At 40.1% G+C, this 26,950-nt stretch overlaps 1 protein-coding gene across 1 annotated transcript in view; it reads right to left on the bottom strand.

The window, feature by feature from the left end:
• Positions 1–2,017: 2,017 nt before the first annotated feature.
• LOC114795967 (gamma-aminobutyric acid receptor subunit pi) overlaps positions 2,018–26,950 on the bottom strand; it is a 28,005-nt gene continuing 3,072 nt past the window's right edge. Inside the window, exons 2-10 of the mRNA XM_028989728.1 lie at positions 23,088–23,177; positions 11,418–11,530; positions 10,685–10,752; positions 9,271–9,488; positions 7,605–7,687; positions 5,767–5,904; positions 4,776–4,928; positions 4,491–4,684; positions 2,018–4,399 (exon numbers count right to left, since the gene is read on the bottom strand). Of these exons, the coding sequence (XP_028845561.1) occupies positions 4,031–4,399; positions 4,491–4,684; positions 4,776–4,928; positions 5,767–5,904; positions 7,605–7,687; positions 9,271–9,488; positions 10,685–10,752; positions 11,418–11,530; positions 23,088–23,140 (1,389 nt within the window). The 5' untranslated portion in view covers positions 23,141–23,177 and the 3' untranslated portion in view covers positions 2,018–4,030. The remainder of the gene's footprint in view (positions 4,400–4,490; positions 4,685–4,775; positions 4,929–5,766; positions 5,905–7,604; positions 7,688–9,270; positions 9,489–10,684; positions 10,753–11,417; positions 11,531–23,087; positions 23,178–26,950) is intronic.

A 26,950-nucleotide genomic window follows, 5' to 3' on the forward strand; every position in this document is an offset into this window, starting at 1 on the left:
CCAATTCAGGAGTGTTCTGTTGGTTTGGGTTGATTTGGACTATATTGAAGTTGCCTTTGTCATCACTTCACTCTCTTGCTTTAACTCTATGTGATGCCAGTTTGTGCGTTCTGTTGTCAGCCATTTCTACGTTCATTTGTTAAAGAACTATAAATCAACGTTATGCATTAACCAACACAGTCTCAGTCCCAGTGCTTCAATAACAGGAAGTGGGATAGCAAGCTAAAATGGATTGTTGCCCAGCCTGACTGGGATAAGATATGGTTCAATCTACCATTAACATCAAAATGTTTTGCACACCAATGAAATGTGTCCTCTGCTTTTAACCCATCACCCTTGTACTCCACTACAATCCCAATCAACCAAACCAAATCTACTACAAAGAAGAAGAAAAAATTAACCAAAGCAATGCTAAATTCACTTTTAAAAGATTTCATTGGCAGTGGTGGCCTAGTTTGTAAGGAAACTGACCCATAATCAGAAGGTTGTTGTCATTGTGAAACACTGCAGCACAGCACACGGTGACACAACAAAGTGTGTCCTCTGCATTTAACCCATCACCCTTGGTGAGCAGTGGGCAGTCATGAAAGGCACCTGGGGTGCAGTGTGTGGGAATGGTACTTTGCTCAGTGGCCCCTCAGTGGTACCTTGGCGGAAACCTTCTGATTACAGGACCGCTTCCTTAACCGCCAGGCCACCACTGCCCCAATTTTGTTTAAGAAATGATGATTCCTCACATGAACTTTGCTGGTATTTGCAAGCTTTACTGCTGCCAAAAAGTCAAACCTGTGGTTTAAACCTGATACTAATTTGAAATGCTACTGGTTCAGATCATTTCTTTACATTGCTTTCTTAGAGGAGACAACAACTTGACTGAATAATGCTTGTTTGTCCACCGGAAATGCATGGATGAAACTTTACTCACCAGTCAATAACACTGTAGTTGCATGATTGTAGTTGCGTGATATCCTTACTGTGTCCTTTTGGCTTTCTTGCTTAGATTTTTTGGTTTGATCTACCACCCCTTCTCTCTTCTTTCTTTCTTTTTTTTTATCTGCCTTATTGTTATGTGCACTGACAAACTATTTGTTTTGATGTATTTTGTCCTTTTCTCCTTTTTTGTATATTTAAAAATCTAATAAAAAACACATGCATTGTCAGAGCCCTTCTGCAATTTTTATTGACGTACAAGGCCTCTCTGCATCTTTTTTAGATGGAGGGGTTGTCAACTGAGTCTAATATAATTCCATCCACTGCAATATTAGATGCTCCGAGATTGTACTTTAATTTAGCATTAACCTGACCACAGCGCTCACAAACGCTTTGAGCATCAGTCTCTGTTTTTGCACATGCGCATGTTTATGCAAAACCACAATGTGGTGAAAGTCGTTTGAATCTGTGTTTACATATCTGCAATCATTTAGACATTTTCTATTTTTGCATGCAAATGGGCCAGCCATTTAGACCAACAGAAAAATTTTTTTTTTAACACATTTGTAATTTTCACCTTCTAAACCTGAAAAATAAACTTGTAAATGGTGTTTTGTATTGTAAGCATTAGCATATTTCTTATATCTAAAACATTTCCCACTTTTCCAATTTTAACAGTTACAGTTCAACATCTTGGGGTTTTTTTATTACAGAATTTGCTTAAAAAATAAAGTGCGGATTAGATAGTATGAATGTTAGGACAGGACAATAAGACAGGTAAAACTTTAGTGCAAAACTGTTCAAAGGTCTAGGACATCAGCAAATGCTAGTTTGACTACATTATTTAAAAAATTGTCAATGACTATTTATTAATCTTTTCTTCGTGACTGTGTAAAATATTTTAGAAATACATTGATCTCACAACTTAATTAATTGAATCAACATGTCTTGTTCATGCTGTTGTCTCCCCAGACACCAACTGCCATATTGTTCTGAAAATCACATTCATGTATCCTTTAATTATTCATCTTGTTTCCTGTGCATGCAGCAAACATCTGCATGCCTCATTAAATCCACAACAACAGCGTCAGTACAGAACGTTTTATTCACATCTCGGTTTTATTCACATTGCTAACAGACACGTTGGTTAAACATGCGAGGCATTACTGCTGTTTATTTACAGTAGTTATAGCTATTACAACAATGCTGAAATATTACACTATCAACAACTTTTTACAGGAGGATGTCCACAGCTGGCTAGTGTGAACGTCAGTCGGTCTGGGTGATGTAGGGATGGGAGAGCAGAACTGGGTTCTAGAACTGCAGTTCTAGATAAGTAGAAACATCTAAAACATCTTTGTTGTTTTTATACTGTATTGAATTACATATTGCATTAATCTTGGAGGAAAATGCTTGAAATGTTTTGATGGTTGTATACAAAGTAAAAGAAAAAAGGGAAGGCTGTCATCATTAAAACGGTATCTATGTGTGTCTATGATTTAAATCTTTGGCTAACAACATTGGCACTGGAAAGTTTCAAAATCAGACCAGTGCGATCTGCAATCTGACACTAAAGTTAAATGTCATTTACTAATAAGATGAACCAGTTTTCTTTATCTGATTAGTTTAAAAAAATATGATGAACAATTGTGCAAAATAGCTTGGTCCTCCCTTGAGATGCATGTCTGAAAATCCCTCTATATTCCATTACACAAAATATATTACAAAAATCCTCACTCATTCATAAGTGAAAACAATATGTGTTTTTTATAATAAGTTATGCATTCAAATTCTAGTATGCAGGCATTATAAAATTATATTTTTTTAATAAAAAAAAATCATCCATAGATTGTTTTACCATCGCTTCAGAAGAAAATGGATGGATTTTGGATCATTTCTGTCAATTCAGCATGGTCACATTATTCATGAATTTACGAGAAAAGAAGTAATGTGGAGAATATATTAGAGCACATGCATTAAATACAAATTCCAGCAGGTCTGTTCTGCTGGAAAGACCCTCTGTGATGGAAATGCAACAGTGGGTTTTGCATGCTGACTGGTTTCCTCAATGAGTTTTGATTCTCTGGAACACAAAAGAGCTCCAGCTGACCAAATGCAACTGAGATAGTCTTTGGTCTCTAAAAAAACCCAATCAAATTATTTATGACGGCAGACACACATACACACACACACACACAAAAAAAAAAAAGACAGTTCTATGTCAATAGATGGCAGTATTGCATCGTATTGATTGGTACAGTAATTCGCATAAAAAGGAAACTATTGCATGGAATGATGCATTACTTATTAATTTAAGGATCTATAAAATTGAACAGCCAACATCATTGAACAAGCCTTACAAAACTTAAAATTAATGAATGCAACGTCAAATATATGCTACCGGTATTATGTATTTACATGAACATAAACAGATTATTTACTGGACATACTGTACTTAAATTATCTATGCATGTACATAACTAAATATGTTATTGAGAACCCGGTTCTGCTTTTGCCTTTCCCGATAAAGCCCTGCAAGCTTGTAAAACACATTGAAAATGAAGAGTTTAATGGCTAAATGTATAAAACAATTTACAGCGGCCTTCGGTGAAATTCAATTTCCATAATGTGAGACAGGGAGCCATGGCTGGAGGATTTATGGTGACAATAAAAACCAAAGAGAGAGAGAGCAAGAGAGGACAAATCGCTATGTTCCCAGAATTCAATTCCGCAACATAAGACTGGGCGATGAAAGCAGTCGTTAAGCCATACTGAATAAACATGCCACTGAAAGAGATAATTGCCACTGTAAATGAGCTGTAAATGTGAATAGATGGTGCTGAAAGTGCCACGCCCGTGTCCTTGCAAAATGTGTAGTGGTGAAAAAAAATTACTCGAAAACCTCCCAAAATGTCTGCAGGAAATCAGCAATATTGACAATAATGCTCCAAGCATTCCGTTTTGGAACTTCTGAGTGTGTCACACTTCTCTAGACAACAAATGTTCTGGAAATGTTAGTTCTAGACAGTTGGACTCAAATCAAAGTGATATTCCACAGACCTGAAAGATGAGGGAAGAGAACATGCTCTTCCTTTGTGGTTTAGAAGTACAAGTAGTAGGTCCAGTAAAGCAGATTGACCAGAATGAAAGACAGGGGGAAGGTCATGCGTGAGTACTGGTCTATGTAGTGCGGGTTCTCTATGTGGCAGCAGTTCAATGCACGCAAAACCCTCCGGATCGCCGACATGGTCCGCAGGCAGCGCTCCAGGGCATCCTCAGGGGTCTCTGGGCCCTTGTCTTCGCTGGCTGGGGGGCTGGAGGTGACTGCGCATCCCAGGTCGGGGTCAGCCGTTGGGGCCGGAGTGAGGGTGGGGCTCTCCTTGCGCCTCTTGGCTCGAATGGAGTTGCTGGTGATGGTGGTGACAATGCCGTTCATCTCATCCTCACAGTCCTGCACTGGGTGGCCATACTGAGGGAGGACGCATTGGAAATGTGGAAGAACATAATGTCACAGTGTGAAGCACGGGAAGAAATGAAAAAGTTCTGGGTGGGTTCCTCACCATGAGACCATTGTTGCAGTCTGGGTGGTGCAGTGTACAGAAGTGGGCCACAGCATATTCGATTAGGGCTCCAAAGATGAAGCTGAAGCAGATGCCCAGGTACACGTCAATGGCCTTGATGAAACAGTTTGCATTGGGCAAGGACGTCCGTGCACCCATCATCAAGGTGGTCATGGTTAGGACAGTGGTCACACCTGAAGATCACACACAGACACTTAATAAAACCATTAGGGAAACAAGTGTGTATATATATTGTGATTATGAGCAGGGTGTGAACCAAAATACCAATGCATATGCGTGCAGGGACAGACGACTGACTGATCCAGAAGGAGACCCAGGAGAGCACCACCAGCAGGCTGGAGGGGACGTATGTCTCCAGGATGAAGTACAAGATGCTCCTCTTCAGCTCAAAATGAAAGATCAGCTTGGGGTAGTGCCCTTAATAAAAGAGGAATCCCATATAAGTACAAATCATGTTGCCCACACTAACTGAAATAGTTTATAATCAATACTACACTGTAAAAAGTTGGTAAAATTAAAACATTTAAGGAAACCGGCTGCAGAGCATTTTATCAAGTGTTCTCAACATTTACATTTACAGCATTTATCAGATGCCCTTATCCAGAGCGCCTTACAATTAGTAGTTACAGGGACAGTCCCCCCCGGAGCAATGTAGGGTTAAGTGCCTTGCTCAGGGACACAATGGTAGTAAGTGGGGTTTGAACCTGGGTCTTCTGGTTCATAGGCGAGTGTGTTACCCACTAGGCTACTACCACCTGGGACCCTTCTCAACTTTTTTACAGTGTAGTATCATATTACGTTTGGTAAGCAGTACTGTCTTCAACCAATACATTTCTCTGTTAAAAAACTGCATGTAATTGCAAGCACTAAAACACTTGTTTCATTGAAAAGTCATTGTAAGTCAGAGCTAGTCAACCATATGATCATGATCTGTGATCGCGATTATATTTACTCTAACACTTTGCATAAAAATCTGTGAATTGTGAATGTACACTGACACGTACATGCCACATCTCGTCTCATCAATGTCTGGCATATAGGGAACACTGAAGCGACAACCAATTGTCACACATGCAACCTTTTTATATATTAAAAAAAAACTCATTATTGTTTTTTCATTTGCTCTAAATGTTAATAAAGTGTTTGAGTTTATAACAAGTTTCAGGTTTCAGTCTAAATTTTAAATTGCCAGCATCAGAAACCCTATTACATTGTTTACCTTGCTCTACAGGAGCCTTTCTGATTGTCTGGGTACCTGTTTCATAGATGGCTTCAGACACTGATGTGTAGTGGTCTTCCACTGTGTACTGGGCCAGTCGCAGAGTGTCCAAACCACTGACCGAATCGTTTCCCCTGGTCCAATAAAACATGACGTCATTTATGTTGTAGCCCCCTACACACAAAGAGGAAGAAAATACTCATCAAAAATTCATTGAAACTTTAATGTTCAAACTCTGTTTCAAATGTCTTCTTTCATTTCTGCTGGTGTCTACAGGTCTGTGACCTCTAGAGGGAACCATAGGACAAAGTGAAAAGAAAAATTACCCCGTAGACCAAAGAATTCCCCCAGGCGCATTTGTTGATGCCATTTTCACAAATTATGCTAACAAGAGAGTGGAACAATGGTGGAACAATCCTCAGGAGCAGGTCTGAGGATGAAGTTCATGAAGTTTTGACAGTGAGGTGGTTCATTAAAAGCCAGTGTCACATGTCCCTCTTGACCAATAATTATTAAAATAATTGTTGAAATGTTTATTTATCACAATGTATTTTGACCAATGGATATAAATGAGACCCTTTTCAAGTTTCTGATTAAAAAGAACCTGACATTGGGCCGAAGTAAAGAATTAACTTATTTTACGTTTTATTAAAACCCAGTCATACCATCTAATTTTTAAATGTCTTGAAATCATCTGTATTGAATCATCACAATGGTGGTCAACAATGGTTAATTGCAAGTGAAGCACCCAGTCAGGACGCTCACTCATCCTGCTCTGGAGAGTCAGCTGAAATCGGTGTGTGTCCCCACCCCACCATGTTCTCATTAGAAACAATAAGGCCACAACATGAATCTTTCACGATGCCAGTCCCCAGACACCTTTTTTTTCTTTTTTTTTTTTAGCCCTAATGGAGGCAAATAAATATTTCACTCTCATTTGACCCAGGTCTGCTGTATTCAAATCCAACAGCCTCTTTATCGCCAGCCTGGGGCATCAAGGCCGGCGACTGGATGGGCAGCATGCAGATACAGTCTGCTAATGAGGCTTATGGGTGGAGGTGTGGGAGGTATGGATTGTCACCCATTAGCCTCTGGCTGGTGCTCTTGGATGTACTGGGCGGAGCGGTCGCTCGGCAAAAGGTCGCAACTCTGTTTTGGCAGCTTGCAGACAAAGTCTCCCGTTCTCATTAGCAGAGAGGAGGAGAGAAGAGCAGCGAGGGGACTGGTGATGAAGCGACTACCCCCTCTCTCTCTCTCGCTCACCCGCCCCCCCTCTCTCCAGCTGTAGGTTTATGTAACATGGAGCTGGAACACAAACCTGGAAGCCTGATCTGAGCTTGGCACTAAATGCAGCTTTTCTGGACTGACCATATATTTCCCCTGTTCTCATGTAATCCTCAACCCTTCAGCTCCAACCATGTATTGACTGTTTAAATTAAAACACTTTTCTGACATTTCTGATTCATTTAATCATGCATGGAATATATGAAGCTTTACATTCATAAAGTATTTTTTTATTCACTAGTACATGAACACTGGCATTTTTAACATATGCCATATTTTTATGATTTTTTTTTTTTTGCACCAAGGTCAATTCCCATTTGTTTCTTAGATCTCATCACACTCTCGGCAGTATCAGCAGTGCCAGCGTCGATCCCACACAGTGCCCCCTAAAAAAAAAATAAAGTCTCTCTTGTTGCCAGAGCAACGGCTAATGAAGTGCATTTTCAACTCTCGCTGGCATATCACATGAGGAAGGGAGAGAAAGAATATAAGAAGTGTTCCACTCGCCGTCTTACAAAAGAGAGGCTGCCTCTCTTCTCCCACCTCAAGCAAATAAACAGACATGCGGATGAATAAAACAGCAGCCTTACAGCTCTCCAGCTGCAGAGTGCAGGTTTGCTTGTCCATGGGGTACTTGGTCAGGTCCATGTTACAGGCCACTGTGGTTGTGATCCTGGATGCAAGAAGAGAGGAGGAGAAGGGGTAAAAAAAACAGATGTTTGTAAATCATTTGACTTTAAAATCTGTAAATAATGCATTCTTGTAATGTGGGAGCTTTTGCCGTTGATGCTGAGACACATTAAATATCAAAATATCGTCCCTTGGTAACCATCAGGACACTGTGTCGTGTTACATCTCTGGGTTAAACCAAGAAAATATTTAAATGGTTTTGTCATAGTAGGACCTGGTGGGATACCTACATCTGGATTTATCATAACAGTATATCATAACAGTCATTCCTGACTGTATATTTATCTTGTTTGTATCACGTCTTTGTCGGATTATTGTATATGGTGTGTTATGTTGTAAATAAGTAAGTGGTAGTAGCCTAGTGGGTAACACACTCGCCTATGAACCGGAAGACCCAGGTTCAAATGCCACGTGCTACCATTGCGTCCCTGAGCAAGACACTTAACCCTCTGGATAAGGGCATCCGCATCAGTGCCAGAACTGTGACAGTTTTAATTATTCAGTTGTTCATTTGACCTCTAACATTCAGCTGGAGAACTTCATAATGCACGATTTGTGCTAATTCATCAATTCAGGTAGCAAAATTAACCTGTTTACAGTCATAATGAACCACTGTTTTTAAAGGGCATGGGATATGGGGTAATGGGCTTTGGCATCATATTCACATACACATTATATGTTATCAACTGCCTCCCATACTGTGAGACACTTTATTAAGTTTTGCCTATGACAACTGTGTATAAAAGCATGTATTTGGCAAGTATTTTGGCATTCATGTTGCTTTCTATATAAAATCTTCATAAAGTATACAAAGCTCTTTGGACAAGGAGGATTGTGTTAAAGCTCTGGATACAGAAAAATCTGTGATTGAATAGAGGAGACAAGAAGCAATCACAATGTTCCTAAAGAACAAGGCGCTTAGTTGAAAAGGGAAAAACAGAAGCCTCTGGGCACGATGCTACATCTGGAGCATGGCAACACTCAAAGCAAAAAAAAAAAAAGACAGCTCAATGTCCCGAGATGGGTAGTGGGGAAGTTAATCAAAAAGTGAAACTTTTTTCTGTAGCTGTAGAGACTGGATTAGAAGTGAAGAGCTGTTCAGATGAAAGGAATGATGACAGAAACAATAAAAAAACAATAAAAGTAATTACTGAAGGTAAGCCAGATGGCAAAAAAGTAGAGGCAGTATTTCAAAAATGTATCTGAGTGGATCAACATCAAGGTTCTGTTCTGTCTTTGAGAACTGAATCAATCTTCATTCAAAGTTTCAACATTGTACCATATAATAACACCACTATTACTACTACTTCCCCATCTATAGAAGCTCTACAAAGAAGGATGCAGAAACTCATTGTGGGGTACAACGATGGATTGAGGTTGATGTGCAGTGCAAGCGCATTATCTGTTGGAGCTTCGCGTGAAGTTCTGCTGAAGAGGATTCTGGTTAGAAACAATGACTGGTTTGCAAACTTTTATAGAAAAGCTCAACGTTTTGGTAGAATCAATATTCTGGTCTTGTTCGTTCTTAAGAACAAGGCAGATGAGACCGTTTCACAGAAGGCATACCTCAGCGCATACAGAACTGTTCCGTTGGGGAATATCCGGATCAGGCGGTTCTCCACTGTTATGTCATGTAGGAAAGACTTCTTGGAATCGACTATGAAGGTGTCGGGAACCCACAGGAGCTCCACCAGTCGCCCGTCCAGACTCAGACTTTTGTTTCCTTCGAAGACCAGTCGCTCATCCGTCCACCGCTGCCTCAGGAAGATGGTAGCAGTGTAATCCTGGGTGCACATGGGACTTCTTTTCAAAAACTTTTCTCATTCACTCCAAAAACACCTGGATTAACATTAATAGGCAGACGATACTAATATTTTTGGTGGGAAAAGTACTACTGGCCCTGACCAGCAAAAGGTGGTAGTAGGGTGGTAGTAGCCTAGTGGGTCCCACTTACTGTGTCCCTTGTGTCCCTGAGCAAGACACTTAACCCTAAGTTGCTCCAGGGGGACTGTCCCTGTAACTACTGATTGTAAGTCGCTCTGGATAAGGGCGTCTGATAAATGCTGTAAATGTGAAAGGTGAGATAAATATTAAAAGGTGAGATAAATAGAATGTGAGGTGCTCCTGTGGCCTAGAGGGTCTTTTCATCCTTTCTTTGTGCATCCTCAACACAGCAGCTACAGCATTAGCTGGGGGGGGTGGCATCTCATGGCAGACTTTCTCTGTAGCTGAGATCCTGGCTCCCAGACAGAATCTATCAAGGCTTTTTGCACTGAAATTTTTACAAAATGAACCAGAATTGTGTAGAAATTGCTACAAAATACCCTGAATTTAATTTAGAGTTTGTAACAATGCCATGAACAGATTTTCAATCGGAATAACATGAAGATAGTTTCATCTCTACAGTGAAACCTTACTTTATTTATTTTGCACATTCTCCTCCCACGTGAACATGATCATGCAAATATGGCTTTTTTGTTTTTTGTCGCCGTTCACCTTCAGGCTTCCTTTCAGTAATCCTCAGATTGTTTTGCCAGCTACATGTATATTACATTACGGAGAGATAAATGAGATTCTCACAGACAAGAATCCAAAGCAAACAGGGTTCATTTCCACACTCAAGACAGCTCCAAAAATAGGGCAGTCATTTCCCGGCACTAAATAAAGCGTGGAAGTGTCTTCACATAATTTATTTATTCACTATTATAAATTCATGTATTCAGAAGTAAACAGTCACCTTGATGTTGGAGAACTAGCCACCCACCAAGCCCTTTTAGTTTGTGCGTAATGATGTTTTTATAAAGAAAAGGGATGGGGCCTGAAGTAAATGTGACATTAGTGAACAGGCCCCTAAGCGTGTTATTTACAGCACGACTCGAATACGATATATGTACAGTAAAAGATGACTCTTACACAGAAGCTCTGAGTACAGTGAACTACTCACCTTTCGTATTAACTTAAAAAGAGATGAGGCACTTACCATATTAATTTCTGATATGGTATCAATGCTGGCAATGTCCAAACTCATGCCCACGGTAACAGGACCATCTAAATGGGGAAATTAGATATAATTAAAAAGATAAATAAATAAATAAATGCCACAGTAACATCAAGGACATCAAAGCCTCTGAAGGCAGCAGGAGGAACGGCACCATCCGTGAAATTAGTACTGGCGTACGGGTTTGCCACTTAGCCGTGGGCAAGTTTCTCATGTGATTGACAAGATGATGCCTGTCAGAGGAAAACCTGCTGACTCTCTCTTTTCGGCTTCCCGCTCATATGTCCCCTGGCAAAACCTAGGAGACCACCGCGCTCAGAGGATGTTCACTCGGCAATACCTGACACATATGATAGATAATCTGAACATTTCAGTTCTTTCTTAATAGACCATTCTTTTTTCCTCTTAATGAAGCCTTTAAGAACACCTGCCTCTAAAACCTGCAGGAGATCTGCAGGACCTATGATTTTAGTCTGGATCTGCCTATGCTGATCTTCAACAGGAACAAGCTGTAAAAATGTAATGAAATGTTCTATTTAAAAATGCATCTCTCAGATGTTTCATCTTCAGGTGAGAGCTGAGGAAGTTCTGTCATCTCATCTCCCTCACATATCTGCTCAGGCTTAACTATATGAAAAAAATAAACATGCACCAGAAATGACAACATTGTGTCTGCTTGTGACACGTGTGTGTGTGTTTGTGCAGCTCTGCTCACTGTCAAAAAAAGGCCTGAGGTACTTGTTGTATCCTTTCATCAGCTTCTGAATGGTAGGAGGCAGGATCTCCCCATCCTTCACCTCTGCTCTCAACACTGAGCTTTCCAGAATCCTGAGGAGGCAAAAGAAAATGAATCACCATCATCATCATTCATACAAGGTTCTTCCGATTCTAAAGTTCACCATTCTGAGTGCCGATAATCTGCATGCTGGTGTCGGTAGTGGGCGTGGTCATGTTCGTGACATCCAGTGACATACCCGGTATACAAGGGTTATTAGTGTAGAGAACGGAGGGAAGGAGATTGACTATGCACTACACCTGGGAGTGTGACGTATTGAAAAAAACATAACTAAAATTCATCTTCTGGGTGTCACAAACAATTGTGGTGGGTAGATCATGGCTTCACTTCAAAAACTAAATAGCTAGCAAGCAGCCACATCTCGTTTCTATATCTTAATTTTTGAAAATCACTAAGACATAAATGGTGTGACCTTAGTGAGCAGGCCCCGTGTTATTTTTATATAGCACTGCGAAAAACAACGAATAATAAAAAGAGATGCAGAGGATTCTGATAATTGGATTACTTTTGATCTTACCGGCGCTCGTTCCACTCCTCTATATTTATTCCAGTGTAAATATGGACCTGAACAGGCTGTGTTGTGTGGGCTGCTTCACTCGGCCACGTTCAGTGAAAACCACGATGGGGTCATTTTTGGGTATTTTTGGCGGAACACCGCTAGCATTTGGACACACCCAAGAGCAGAATTGGGTATGTGGGCAGTACAGAGATGTAACAGATGAAGACAGACCCTCTGGTTTTTTAGCTTCCATGACCATTTTGGGCTTCCCACCAAAGGACCCTGACAAGAGGTCCTGAAAAGAGATGGAAAGCAGCCAAACTGGGAAATGGTGTCTCTGTGTTAAATTGAAGCGCTCCATCTCCAGAGCCAGTTTGGAGGTCAATTTCATAGCAGAAGAATCATACAGATGGATGAGGGTCTGTCCAGTATCTCACTCACTAATAACACAGTCTTCAAGGATTTCTTTCCTCAAGTTGTGGGGAATCTGTTCATTTTTCCACTCTGTCATACTGTCAGAACAATGAGGTCATCGGGGAGAAGAATGTGATTTTTAAGACCAGGATGAAATGGATGGGTAACTAATAAGCCAACTCTCTCCCAATGAATGTTCTATTCATCAGTAGTGCTTCCTCTCTGCAGAATTAGTGTGTTTTCCAAATAGTTTGACCCACTTAGACACCTTTTGATCGGGCAGAATCGAGTTAATTACTGAATAGTCTAGTGCAGCGACCTTAATGACTAGAGCTAGAGTCAACAGAAGTCAATTGTGTGATACAACTCGCGTCACCATTATGATTGTGATGTTGGGCAACAAAACGAATCCTTTCAGGTTTAAGTGGTGACATGCCCTATCTTTACCAAACAGTAACTTCAATTAAGAACCTTGTGCGTGGTTCAGGTATCATGAACTGCGCTTTAGAGCTGCCCTTCAGACGCTTTCGTCGCTGTAATTGCACATTGAGTGCCAAGTATAAGCAGCCTTTGTCTAAATATCAAGGTGCTAATGCAGTGGCTGCTTTATTGCTGAGATAATGCAAAAGGAGGGAATTCTGGCCAAAAATCGCATGAGTATGAATGCCTGTCAGCGCGCATTAGCAGCCCGTACCTGAGAGCAATAGTAGTTTCACCCACACAGGGGGCGTAGACTATTTTCGAGCCACTTAAAGTTGGGAGTTGGGCATACTGGAGAAGCGGCTTATTCATGTGGCAGTCTGAGAGATTCGTTGACATTATGAGACGATGCAAAAAATTACAAGTGTTCTTTCATATGTCTGTAGCCTCAAATGACCCCTTCCACATACCCTCTAAAGTGTAACAGCTTACATGATTTTACTATGGTGGCTGAGGCCTCACAGGTTGGCATATTCCCACATCTGTCCCTCATATCATTTTTAGATTATTTGCACTCGCATATGTTCACAGCTACATGACATTTGCTATGTTAGATTCTCATCAAGTTTTCATTTTGTTATATTTATTATGCTTAAATGGTACTTCACATTAGGGGTGGGAATCTTTAAGCACCTCACAATTTGATTAAGATGCAGAAAGATGCAATGTAATTATATAACAATTAATATACAACAATATAATTTAAAAAAATGCATTGAAATGCCAGAATTAGCCAAAAAAATTTAAATTAAAATTTTAAGTGTGACTTGTTCAGGTCAACTTGTCTGGAGCCCTGCACGTTTTCGTTCCTCAACAAAATCCATTTAAAACCTTTTTATTTCTGCATTGTAATGCATCTAAAACTATACTACCAGTCAAAAGTTTGGAAAAACCTACTTTCTGGTGGTTATGGAGAATTCCATGGAGGCCATTTTGAAGATTCCAAAACATATTTTGTATTTTGTTGGAGGAGTAATTTCAGTCACCTCCTTTTTAACATGAGCAAATAATAAGAAAATGTACAGCATTAACCTTCAGAATGTGTTATAAAACCATCCTCATTTTCTAATTTAAGGAGCTGGAGAGAAGCCAGTGAAAATTATGTGAAAAATGCTGCCATCACAGCAAGAGATACTCAAACATTTTAACTTGTGTGCTATTTTTTTGTTTAGTGCATTTCAAAGTCCTGTGTCTTCAGTTTTGTTCTAAAATATAAAAAAAAATCTGGTAAATGTTCATGCAGGTTGCTTCATAATATATAGAGCTACATTAGATATGCAAGGATGCAACTTGATTTGGATGTTTGCACACATGCTAATTAAATTATGGTTAATAACCTGTATACATGCAATACATGCACTATTACCTCTAACAATAGTTAGTTTAAAAACTGTACGTCAATCAAAGCTTGAATTGCTATTGTAGTTCATTTCAAATGCCATTTCAGATTTCAATCTTTCAACTGTCTGTTTACAGCTGTCTGGCCTTTTGAACTTTGGATTTAAGAATGAAAAGACTTTATTTTTTATTTTTTTGGACATGAGGATTAAACTAAAACAGCCCAGGGTATGGCAAATGATTTAAGAGGGCAGTGGGCAACATGTCAGCTGACAGCCACTTCAAAAATGCCAAAACGATGAGATCATGACAGTTGCCCATCCCTACGGGCTGCATGATATGCACCACACATCTTTTAAGTGGAACGTGATTGCTAAAGCCCACCATTAAGCTGGATTTTCTTTGGCCTGAGGTAGTCTGCAGATCGAATTGAAATTCAGAGGTCAGTGCAAAGTCATCCATGATGAACTGTGCAAAAGCAATCTCCAAGCCTACAAAACTTCCCACCACCATGATGGGTTTGGGGATCTCGGGACTCCGAAGGGTTCTGAAAATTGAAGATGAATTTAAAGTTGTGCAGAAGGTCCGGGCGTGTCACTCTGCACAAGAAACCGGTGGGACTAAGGCGCCACCTCCTGCCTGTCTGCAGTCAGAGCCTCAAAACTCAAGATTCCAAGTGTTGGCATTTTATGTATCATTGCACCATCTTAAACAGTTATTTTCTTTAAAATAACAAAAGAGCCAAAAAATGTAATGTATAAAATTAAATATGCAAGGATAAATAAGTGGAATCACACAGCAGGGTGATCATGTACAGATGTTCATTCTGCCCATTTTTCTCTACTACTGAGAATTGTTATTGCTTAGACTGCAGCTATTGAGCTTTTTTAATATGAGTCAATTGTTACTAAAATTGAAATTTTCCATACAACATTCTGTATGATGTGCTTATTGTGCCCTCTATACAGAATTCTTATTCAATACTATAAAGTGATGGAATGTCCAATTACTGCCCCTTCAGTTGCAAAGGAATTTTGAATTAGAACAAACACATTCCAGTGAAAGCTGGTTAATCAGATGTGCAAATGAGAGCAACGTAAAAATGATTAATGAGGCTGCCAGGAAGTCTCTCAGATGCTGAGCTTCATATTACGTTACAGTGAATTACTGTTTATTTTAAACACACAACAAGTGTCTTCCCAGGGCTCTCTGTGTGAACAGTTACACCAGCGCATTACAGAAATTTAATAATTGCAGTTTTATTTTCAACATATGGTTACTTTTTAATACTGTCCCTCTCAATGCCTGGAACCCACAAGAACAGTCTCTGGAAGTATGGACAGGAACCATTATGTCTGGATATATCATAATGCTGTATGAATTGTTGCATCTCCATCCAAGAGAATAATTAACCTTGAATATGGAACATGGTGGTTTGTAAAACCCAATGCATGGGGAGTGTTTACTTATTTATTCAAACAGGATTTGCAGAAAAAAAAGAGAACCAGTTCCATAACTTTAGAGGTCAGTGGTTGGAATAACTCATCACAAGATTACTTTTAAACCCATGAATTTATTATGTTCTTGTTGCAGATCAATTTTTTTTTCTCTAGGATGAGTGGATAGTTTGGGTAAAAATAATAATAATGCAGGTCCCTCTTTCTCTCTCTCTGCTCAACCTGGATTACCCAGTAATCAGACCAATGACATCAAAAGAACATGCAGTATCCTGTTGTATTTTTATTACATTCAGGCACAAATAAAACTGGCCAGGCAGCTTATTGTTGATGACCATTACTTTCCTGTTGCATATCTATAACAATTCAGCCTGTTAACAGCATATTCTCACTTGAGCTACCAGCATACACACACACACACAAAGACATTTCCAATTGGATTAATTCCAAGGAGAAAACTCCCCTAAAAAGACTCCCAGTAGCCTCAAAAAAACAGCTGAGTCCTCTGAGCCCGATCGTCCTGACCTTTCAACAGCCAAACCCCATTCATCAATCACCTTTTAACACTTCACACACACACACACACACACACACACACACACATACACAGTCCTATATTTTCATTCGGCCTTCCTCATGTCATGATGGGACGCCTCCCCATCTCAGAAGGAGATGACACAGGAAGCTCACGGCTCAGGTGCCACAGGGAAGCATGGATTTGATTAAATTCCGTCCTCTGCTTTCAGGAAGCAAAAGCTCTCCTAGGCGAAATAGGATTTGATGAGATGAGGGGAGGGGGGTTCAGCTTCTCCGCTGCAGATTATTCGCCGGTGTCTTAACACACTCCCTCTGACCAGGAGCATGTCAGTGCTTATGTTTCTCGCTGAGAGTGTTACATTCCTCTTGTGTAGAGTGGCTGTAGAGTGGCTACTCTTTCAAATTTATATTACAACATAATCAACACGACTGCATCGGATTTTTGCAACTGTGCAGATTTTTTTCAGAATTTGAAGAGCGTTTCATAATATTACTGCAACCCCTTAAATTAGTTTAGTGTTAATATAGCATCTGTTCTTAGTCCTGCCTGGGAGTAAATTAAGTAATACTGACATCTGACGTGTTTTTTACCAGGAGTGACGTGTATTAGGGGTCTGAAAACAGGGATATGTGTTTGTGTTCGTTCCCTTATTTCTTATGATGCGGATGAAATACTGGAGCCTATTTGATGGGGTTTAAAGGTTGCAAAATCTTTGTACGATTAATATATATTCATATATGAAACAAAAAAAACAGCATGATGTCCCAAATCAGCATGAGTTGCAAGCAAAAATCGTCTAAAACATTATCATGGAAACTGAAACTGACACAAAATGGTGGCAATCTAGGCAACAATTTTTGAAGACATAGCCCTTGTGAGCCAGACCTTTAAGCAGAGTCACTGAAACATGAGCAGTTATGCAAAGTATTTGTTCAATGTTTTCAATGGGTGACCTTCCAACTGTGAAATCTGAACAAGTCAGAACACACTGATTGGTGCTACAAGCCTGTGTAACCTTTAGATCTATAACTGCTGATAAGCTGAGGTCTCAGGATTTTCAAATGAAAAGCCTTCATTTGAATATGGGTCTGTGAGGGGGGATGGGGTGGAGTTAGAAATCCTTGGGACTCTCAGTGCTGCCACGGGTGTGCAAGCCCTCAGTGATACAGTGGGCTCTGTGCCTGTCAGACTGAATTAGATGGCCTTGCTTTTCTCAGAATATTCACATCATTGGTGTGAAATAGGATTTAAGAGCATGGTGCTGTGATGATATGCTTCTGGGGTTTGGCCTGGCATTGTTGACTCATCCAAAGTTGCAGCCTCCTCTTTAGGCACCACGATGTAGGCTTAAAAATGATTTTTCAGAATCTATGGTCCAATATAATGGCCAAGTTCACAGAGAATAATAAAGTTGATCTTGACCACATAATTAATTATTTTTACTTGCTGCCTGAAAAACTAATTTGCTTGTTTTTCTTTGTTTAATGATGTAACTGCAGTGTAAATCCAGGGATAATAAGACTTAACACCATGCCAGTGATGTCTTTATCTGTTTTCCATAAAATAATAAAAGACTGCATGCCCCCCAGAGCTGTGCTGAAAAGTGAAGAAACTGTTTCATTAGGAATAAATTAAATACAAAATCAAGGGAAAATTGAATGATCATCAGGCTTGGACGTGCAGTTTTACAACACATGCACATACAATTGAACACATTTGGAATTTTAAATTCATGGGAAATCAGCCTGTTACTTGATAATGCATTGTAGTCCAGACAGGTCAATCAAGTCCAAAGTCTTAAGCTCAAAATTTGTCTGCCAAAACTGCTTGACCAAAAGAGCCTCTAAAGCCTGACTTCAATGACACTGGGTTTAGCAAGCCTGCAATACCGCACATGCACAAGATCAGTGGCCTCGGAAGCTAAAGTGTGCCGTGTGATGCTTCTAGATCATGCTATGTATGTATATGCCTGCATGTGTTCTAGTTCCAGGCATAACTAGATGTGAAGAATACGGGCTTGCTGGCAGATGTGCTATAGTGGGACTAGGCATACAGACCAACAAGAAAGTTGCTCCACATGTCTTGAGCAATAAGAGCCTTACAGTGAAAATATATGACAGTGAATGCAGAGATGATGCATGACATGATGATTGCTATGAGTGACAGGGCTGGAAGGCCTGTAGCCTTCGCATGGGTGATGTATGAGCAGCTCTGACATTAAGAGGATGCTTACAATCTTTCTTTATTTTCTGATGCTTTAGCTCAATAGGATTTGACATAGATTATGTTCAGGTTGAATGTAATTGAAAATATGAAGCAAATATGAAGCAAATCACGAACACGAGGCAAGTGAAGGATTCAATCATCAGTTACATACTACACTTATGTTCATAATATGCAAGTTCAGAATATATTTCCCAGGTTGTATTACATGTCTATTCAATTAAATAAATTTAATTAGAACATAACTATTCTAATTAGTCAATGATATAAATGACATACCTAATTATATGCTTAATGTGCTTTCCATTCCATTTAGTTATTCTGTGGAATGATGTGTGCAAACCATGAAAGTACCCTACACAAGGCGACCTCAGTGGAACCTTGGTAGTTCAGAATATAAACCTGCAATCCATTGGTTATGAGTTCACTGCCTTACCTGCTAGGCCACCACTGCCCCTTCTTTATACATATGCTTTTACACATCTATTTATTTTTGGTGTTAATTCATAGCACTGACAACACATTTATGATGCTAACATTTGGCTGTGATGTTACTTGGAAAAAAATCTGTATTATCAGTTACTTGTTTCAAACAAGTCTATGAAAGTGTTAATTTTGTAGTAATAACTAGAGCTAATTCAGTAAAGGCTTAAAACTATTACCCAGTCATATCTAATCAAATGGATTTAAAACGTATTCAGAGGTTCCTGGGGATCAAACTTGATGTCGCTTGAGCTTGGATGAGCTTTGGTTCTAATCCTTCTGTGGTTGTTCCGTAAAGTTTTATGAATCTCTGAATATGGATTACATTTAACAGAATGTTAGTTTTGTAGTTCTGTTGGCACAGTGTAGTGAACTCTGTGATCCCTGGCACAGCATGCCACTACCCTTTGTTAAATGGATTGCATAAATGTGTGGATTTCCTTGGAGGATTAAGGAACAATGAGGAAAAGGAGAAATGGCCTGTGCGAAGTCACGCATACCCTCACCCCCCCAACACTCTTCTCAGGATCAAAACTGTCTTAATTTAATCACAACAAAAAGGTTCCTGTCATATTAGTATTTACAGGCTCTAGCCACTCTTCGATGAGGCTCATTTCTCATGGTGGTTCATGGTTTACCATCCAGAAAATCCCCTTGACTGGATAATTGCTTTGCTTTTATTATGAAACACAGGCTGGGCGAGTCAAAGAAAAATTATTAGTGAAAACAAGATGCAGCGCAATTTCCCAATAAGCAATGTCAACTCTAATTAAATGGCCCCAGCCATTACCACCGCATATGAGTGTTTGCTTCAATTACAGCAGGGAACGATGGAGTGAGCAGGGAATTACTGGTGGTTAGAGGTGCTCATGACCTCTCAGGGTCTTCATACAACAATCAGCCAGCGATAACAACAATCACGACTGAAGTTAATTTAATAGATTTTCTGGTTGCAATGACATCCATAAAAAGCATCGCCAAAATGGCTTGTTTTATATGGTGCTTTCTAGAATGCAGTGCTTAGTACATGCTAACAGCAGTCCAAGGAAGGACATCCAAGTGGACATCTGCTTTGCTAAAACATGTGCATGGTTCCAGCTATTCAAAAGTCCTTCTTGTCTATGGAGTGCTGGCAAACTAAACAACTTTGTCACTATTTCTAACAACTTTTCAAAACCACTTTAACATCTTTTTCTTCAAAAATGGTCTAGTGACAAATATAGTGCCATTTTTGTCAAACTGTAGATACTTTATGTACAACTCTGTGGTCAATATTCCCTGCAGATCTGCCTGAGATCTCTGTCTATCCTGGCTCTCAGATAGGGTCAAAGAAAACTAATTCCGCATGTGTGTGTGGTAATATTACTACATAAACAGACAAGTCGTAATAACCTTTCTTGGTTGAGGATGCTTTGCAACATGCTCCATAATATGTATGGCCTTACATAAGAAATTTAAAAGAAAATGGTAAATCTTTGTAAAAGAGTAATTAATAATGGAATACATAGAGCTGCTGTAAAAATACAACAAATCATGTCCATATTGGGTATGGAGGAGTAAGCAAAGACCAACAGCATTACTCGGTGAGATTACGTCATTCAAATAGGAATTTGCACTTGTAGTCATCTAGCAACATCTATCATCTTCCCAACTTTGGCTATTGATTGTTTTCCCATATAAATTTTTTTAATAGGCCCCATATGATTCACTTCGATTGGCAAAAAAAAATCACATATATTTGTGGCCTTTAACAGCTGAACAAGACTTGTATTTGGCCCACACTTATTTTTGGAAAACATACTTGTTTCATCTACAGCTCTTTCTCCTCCTGAAGAATTAGGACTTCCAAAAGGTTCCCAGCAAAGTGGGGAAATGTCACAGTATTGATTGCCGCTTTGTGTTCCCCAACACAATCTAGAACCTGAAAAAAGACAGCAGAATGTCTCCAGACCGCTGACTGTTTGTGTAGCTCAGAGTAATAAATAAGTGATTTAACCGCATCATGAGCCAGCACAGGCATCATTAATGTTTAATAATTCTTCAGATTTTGCCAAAAGTCATTCACTGAACATCTGCTCATCCCTTCTCCTCTATTGCCGAAACATATGGATCAGATTACTGCTAACTGCAGGGATTCTGGTACTGTCACTGTGCCCACTAGCTGCAAAAGAAGAACAACCAAACAACAAGCTCTCTTAAACCATTCACTCAGCATAATTATCCTCATAGTCCAGAGTAAATACAACCAGAGCCCATTACTCAGACACTATTTAAACACGATTTGTTCTGAGATTTTCACTGAAAACACTGCAAAGTCATGACTACATGCCTCATCCACATCCAATAATGCAAACACACCACAAAAAAAATGTATAATAATTTAAGTTGAACTAGAATGGACATTCACACCAGCATCCCAATCTGTTCTCTGCTCTTTGCATAGCTACTTAAATGCAATCTAACTTAAATTCAGTCAAATATTTCCGTTGGTGATTTGAAATGAAATTAAGATGGAACAGATAGTGGAAAACAACATGAGAGAAGTGAGCTTACAAGGAAAGATTCTGCAGACATGGCTGGGTTACAGCTGACACCTGTAAAAATAAACCTCTTCTGATGCTTCCAGAACTGGGGAGTGCAGACTTGTTTCCCCTGTCAAGCTAGGTGTGTATTATGAAAACCTTACAATTATCATACAAGTTTAACTTCTGTCAAATTATTTAACAGACATTTTTACACAGTGAACATGCATTGTATTTAATTATCTAAAAAAGGTATTTGTGCATGCACACTTATAATTTTGTATGGCACTGCATGGCTTGCAGTAGCAATGCAAAAAAAAGAGATTGATGCACAGATCATGTCCATGGCATTAAAGGAGTAAAAATACTATGGGAGAGGCATGGCTTTCAACAGCATTTACTTGCTAAACAAATTCTTAGCGAACTCCAGCAGTTGTCTGGGCTGTTATTGCAAGAGAAAAAATTCTGACTGGTTCCCCATAACAAGCCAAATACATCCCCACCCAGTTTGTCCAACTTGCTCTACAAAATGTGACATGCATCTACAAATAGTAAGCTGCATGTCATATATGGATCATTAATACTACAGACAAGAAAAAGGACAGGACAAAAGAATCAAATTTACATATACAGTTAAAGACAGGATGATACCAGCATATCAGTTGGTAAATATATTGCTGGTTGCACCTGTAGTGGGCACTAGCGGCAGAGACGTGATGTAATACATCAACTCTTCAAACCTCCAACAATGTATTTTATTATTGCATTACATATGTAGCCTGGTTAAATCTGCTTATTTGTCCCTGGAGACGTCCATAGAACAGAATGTTTTTTGTGCAGGTTCAAAATATCGGTAGTCCATATGGAGGTGCATTGTTTTTATTTGCTGGAACAGCCTGACGTGTCACATTGGCTAGTGTCACATAATGAGCGAGGGTTGTGCGATCTTCAGGGGTAAGACTGTGGTTGTCGTAGAAAGTGAACCTTTTGAATCCACCAGGACGGGAGACACAGACAAGCAATGCAAAAATGGTATTCTAGATACCGGGCTGGTGGCAATGGAGCATCACGACCCTAAACCACCTCATCACCCTCTCCCCAGGCTTTCGCACACATCCCCGTGTCCAATAGGCCGCCTCGGCTAGCACATTCATTGCTGGGAATTGGCTTTCGAAGCGGCGGGGCTCGCAGCCTGGCAATGTCAATGAGAATTTCCACACTTTCCAAGCCACTGCTGGAGGAGGCGTGGCCGCATTCCACAGCGCAACAGCCTCGGCCGTTTCCTCATATTCTGCTCCTCTGCTTATATCTACTGGGCCTTTCCTCCCTCAGGACATTGACATAGAAAACTTGCGACAAGCTTCATCGGTCTGCAGATCTCTCGGAAGATACAACAGCTCCCCAAGGCTTCATCTCAAATTTTGTTTAAGAACTTTGGTATCACTTTCTGTAGAGACTTTTTGCTATGTTACAGAGATCCATACCAACCCACATTCCACAGCCGTCGTTCCACTCCTTCTTTTGCTCCCAACCTCAAAAACGTTCTGCCTTTCAAAATAATATGCCCAGCATTCCGAGAGATCACAGCTCAGCCAATAGCAATGCTGGCACCATGGCATCAATTTACGCTCCTACCTGGAAATGATGAGGACGGCGAGCAGGCTCCACCCAGACCTGAACACACTCATTTTAGCTGGATGCAAGGGGCTGTTTGTTGGAGTCTACCTGAAAAGTGAGAGAGTCAACATTTTAGCAAATACATAAAACAGAAACAGTACCGACCCCTGTTAAGACCCCTGATGTCGCCACCAGCGATTTTTGGACGAGCATGGCACGCTTAACCCACACATGCCCTGTTTTACTGCGGACATTCTTGCATGGGTTAAATTGTGCAGGCGTGCAGAGCGGACATAATGAGCTTTAAAACGTAGGCACGTTGTTCTCCAGAGAAAATGCTGCTTTGGAATATAAACTGCTAGCATTTATTAGACACAAACCCACATGCCGACACTCTGCGAAGAACCAGAGGAAAGGATTATAAACTCCAAGTGTCACTCCCCCACAAGGCACTACAGATGGTGAAAGCCTTATGTTCCATTATTTCCAACAATATTGCCTTTTTCCTGTTCTTCACGTCTCATTGGCTTAATAGTAACCAAGCATCCAACCCCCCTGTTCTTCCAGTCTTCACATAGAGTACTGATCTCCTTCGTAGCAACCTCTTCAATGACCTGAGGGCATTTTCTCCCCCGCTTACACCGGAATCTTTTCAAAATAATGAATTCTTCCCTACTTCAACTCTGCCGATTAAGGTAAAAGCAATAAAATAAATTGCACGCCCACCTTCCTTTAAACAGCCCACCCCCCCTTGGTCTATTCGTACATGGAGCCCTGGGGAAAAGATGAAAGCTGGGCAGAAACGCGCGGAGCGGGCAAACAAAATGCTTCCGTTTGTGAGCGTTAGGGGGGGTTTCAAAGCAACGGGGGATGGGCAGAAATCTGCGGCTGCTCACAAACTGAGTCGAGAAGTTCTGTGTGCAGGACTGGGAGTCGGGCGTCATGCTTCTAACTATCTATGTATTGCCATGATCCTGCAATCAAGGTCCCATATGTTCTGTTGCTGTTATGGAGAGAGCACATTCTATTTTTTCCCGGGTCTACAGCGTCGGGAAGATCTCATACTTCTTGTCTTGGATTGTGTAAATGGTTTTGAGTGCTTTGTTTTGCATTTCAGGTGTGGTAGAATCCTTTTTTTTCATAATTCAATAAACTGATTCTTTGTACAAAGCCCCTCTGCCTGGCTCCATCCGTTCTTTAGTGTTGTGACAGTATGTCATGTTATTGAGGGTCTAAGCATGCTCTTCTTGCTGTTAGAGGGAAACTACATGATGCTAGATTAACTTTATTGTCATCAGTTCTTATCTTCCTGGAACTTTCAAAAGCATTTGACACAGTAAACCACAATACCCTCTTGACCATCCTTAAGAGCTTTGCATGGCAGTGGATAACCTCTTATCTGGAGGAGCAATCTTATCAGGTGACATGGAAAGGGCCACATCTGCTCCTCACAGATTCTCTACCGGTGTTCCTCAGGGCTCAGTACTTCGACTGGTACAACGTCTCTCAAGGTACTAGGAAAGCATTCATCTAGACTCTTCTCTGTCTCGGCTCCTAAGAGGCGGAATGAATTTCCACTAGGTGTTAGAACAGCTGAGCCACTAAAGATCTTCAAACGCAACACGATTGGGTACTAAGTGTATGGTAATTACAGCTCCGCCTCTAGTGAACCAAATGAGGGATTTCTATGGTGGACATTTTAAAGCACCCATGTAAGTCGCTCTGTACAAGAGCATCTGTCAAACGCTGTAAATGTAAATTTAAGGTCATCACTGAATGGTATGAAATGAGCATCACTGAAAATGGTATGAATTGGTTGTTATACGTCACAACAGAAATTTTCTAATGACGTACAAACGAATGCAAATCGATGTCCATGCAATGACACTTCGCCCATAAGATAACAGTTACAATGAAACAAATCAATATCAATAACTGCTCACACTCTCTTTGTCCATTATTGCTGCTTGACCTTGATTCCTAAAGCCCACTGACATTTTTACGAAGCGCGCAACACAGACTGCAAAATGAGAATTTAATAACGCCTAAGAAAAGCTGCAGAGCGTGAATTTAGATACCACGCACTTACTACGCCAAACACTAATTTCTCACTCTGCTGAGGTGCAGCCATAAATATTGCAGAATTAAATGTCAAGAGAGGCCACTTACTTGTGACAAATGCGCCTCGCTGTCAGTGTATGTTCAAATTCACCATTCGGATGCAACAAAACAGATTTGTAAAGCAATGAAGATTGAAGAATTTGTGATTCTATGAAGAAATGATTAAACTTATGCTTAGTATGTTTTCAATTTCCTCCTGTTGTGGGGAAGTCATGGTGGATGTCAGATTATGTCACAGTTGTCCCATCTTTCACCTTAAAATTGCCATTAAGTGCAATATGTTCTCTTAAGTACAATATGTGTATATTTACACACTCTGTACATATGTAAAATCTCATAAATATATTGTTTATGTATATACTGACATTATTTTTACAACTCACAATTTTTTTTGTTTTTTTCTTTTCTAAGACAATTTATTTACTTATTTTTACATCGAACTCTTATACAGTCCACATAGTGCCTGTGCTACCTTATCTTATCTTATTTATCTTATCTAAAGTAAAATTAAAGTAAATTGCATACACTCTACACCCACCATAATAGATATTGGTCCCAGACAATGGTTCAGGGAAAGTAAAACACACACGCATGTAACAAGAACACTTGCAGGTAACAAGACTTAAACCAAACCCTAACCCATGAACCGCATTAACCAAATGTAGAATATTCAGGATTAAATCATTATATTAATGTTGTTATTCTTGTTGTTATTCCAATTTAATTTGGTATTTTCCTGGCACTCTGTAAGATGTAGGGCATGGGGATCGTGTTCATTAATGTCAGAGCGTGAATGTACAGAAATAAACAGAGAGAGACAAGAAGAAGCTGCTGGCTAGTTATCTGTAGGTTTTAGAAGAGGAACTAACTAACCTCCGAGTTATTTTCTTGGCGTGTAATTATTTCTGATGATTATGTTCTTTTAAGCACAGTTTTAAATGGGGAGTATTTACAGCTTTAGATTTACAGCTCTCACACACTCTACGTCCTCATTCTTCAAACCCCCCTCCTGTCAATATGTCACACCCCCAGGTGTAGAGACTGAAACGTCATCTAATAACTCTAGCTCTAGGAGTATTAGGACACCATGGGTCATATTAATGTCCGTCTGTATCCCCTTTTCCAGGGTGCTTTGCTCAGTTTCGGAGTAATGCTGGTGCAGTCTTTTCCTCTGCATCTCACCAGATGTGAGACAAGCATCTGCATGACCTGGAGTAATGTCCCCAGTGAAAAAAAAAAGATATTTTCATCTTTCCGGATGGCATGCTTTGATATTAATTAAACCTGAAAAGGTCAGCTTTAAATAAGGGGAAATAGGGGTGAAAACAGTTTGTGAAAGCATTGGAGTTGTATAACAAGGTATGATCTAATTTCCTCCTCCTGCATCGTCCTTTTTCTTTTTTTTCCCTGCTGTCCAGTCTCTCCATTATCAAGTCCGTACGCTGCACTGCGTGGCACCAGCTTGAGTCACTTCTTTACAATCTACATTTCTTCCAAGGACACATCCCTTTCCGTCCACCAGCATCATTCCCTATGTAAACTAAACTACGCATGCTGACAAGCTGGTACAAAAAAAGCCATGGCAGATCCCCCTGAGGGCTTATGCGAGCAGAGATCTCTTCCAGAGGTTGCATCTGCCACTTCAGAGCCTTTGATTCCAGGAGCTAATTGATGTGGATGTTATTCCCCTCGCTGTCGGTTCCAGATGACGGTCTGGTCCTCGTCCGTCTGCCCTCGTCAGCATGCTGTTGGTGACGTGA

Source organism: Denticeps clupeoides, chromosome 8 (genome assembly GCF_900700375.1).
Source record: "Denticeps clupeoides chromosome 8, fDenClu1.1, whole genome shotgun sequence".
NCBI classification, from domain to species: Eukaryota; Metazoa; Chordata; class Actinopteri; order Clupeiformes; family Denticipitidae; genus Denticeps; species Denticeps clupeoides.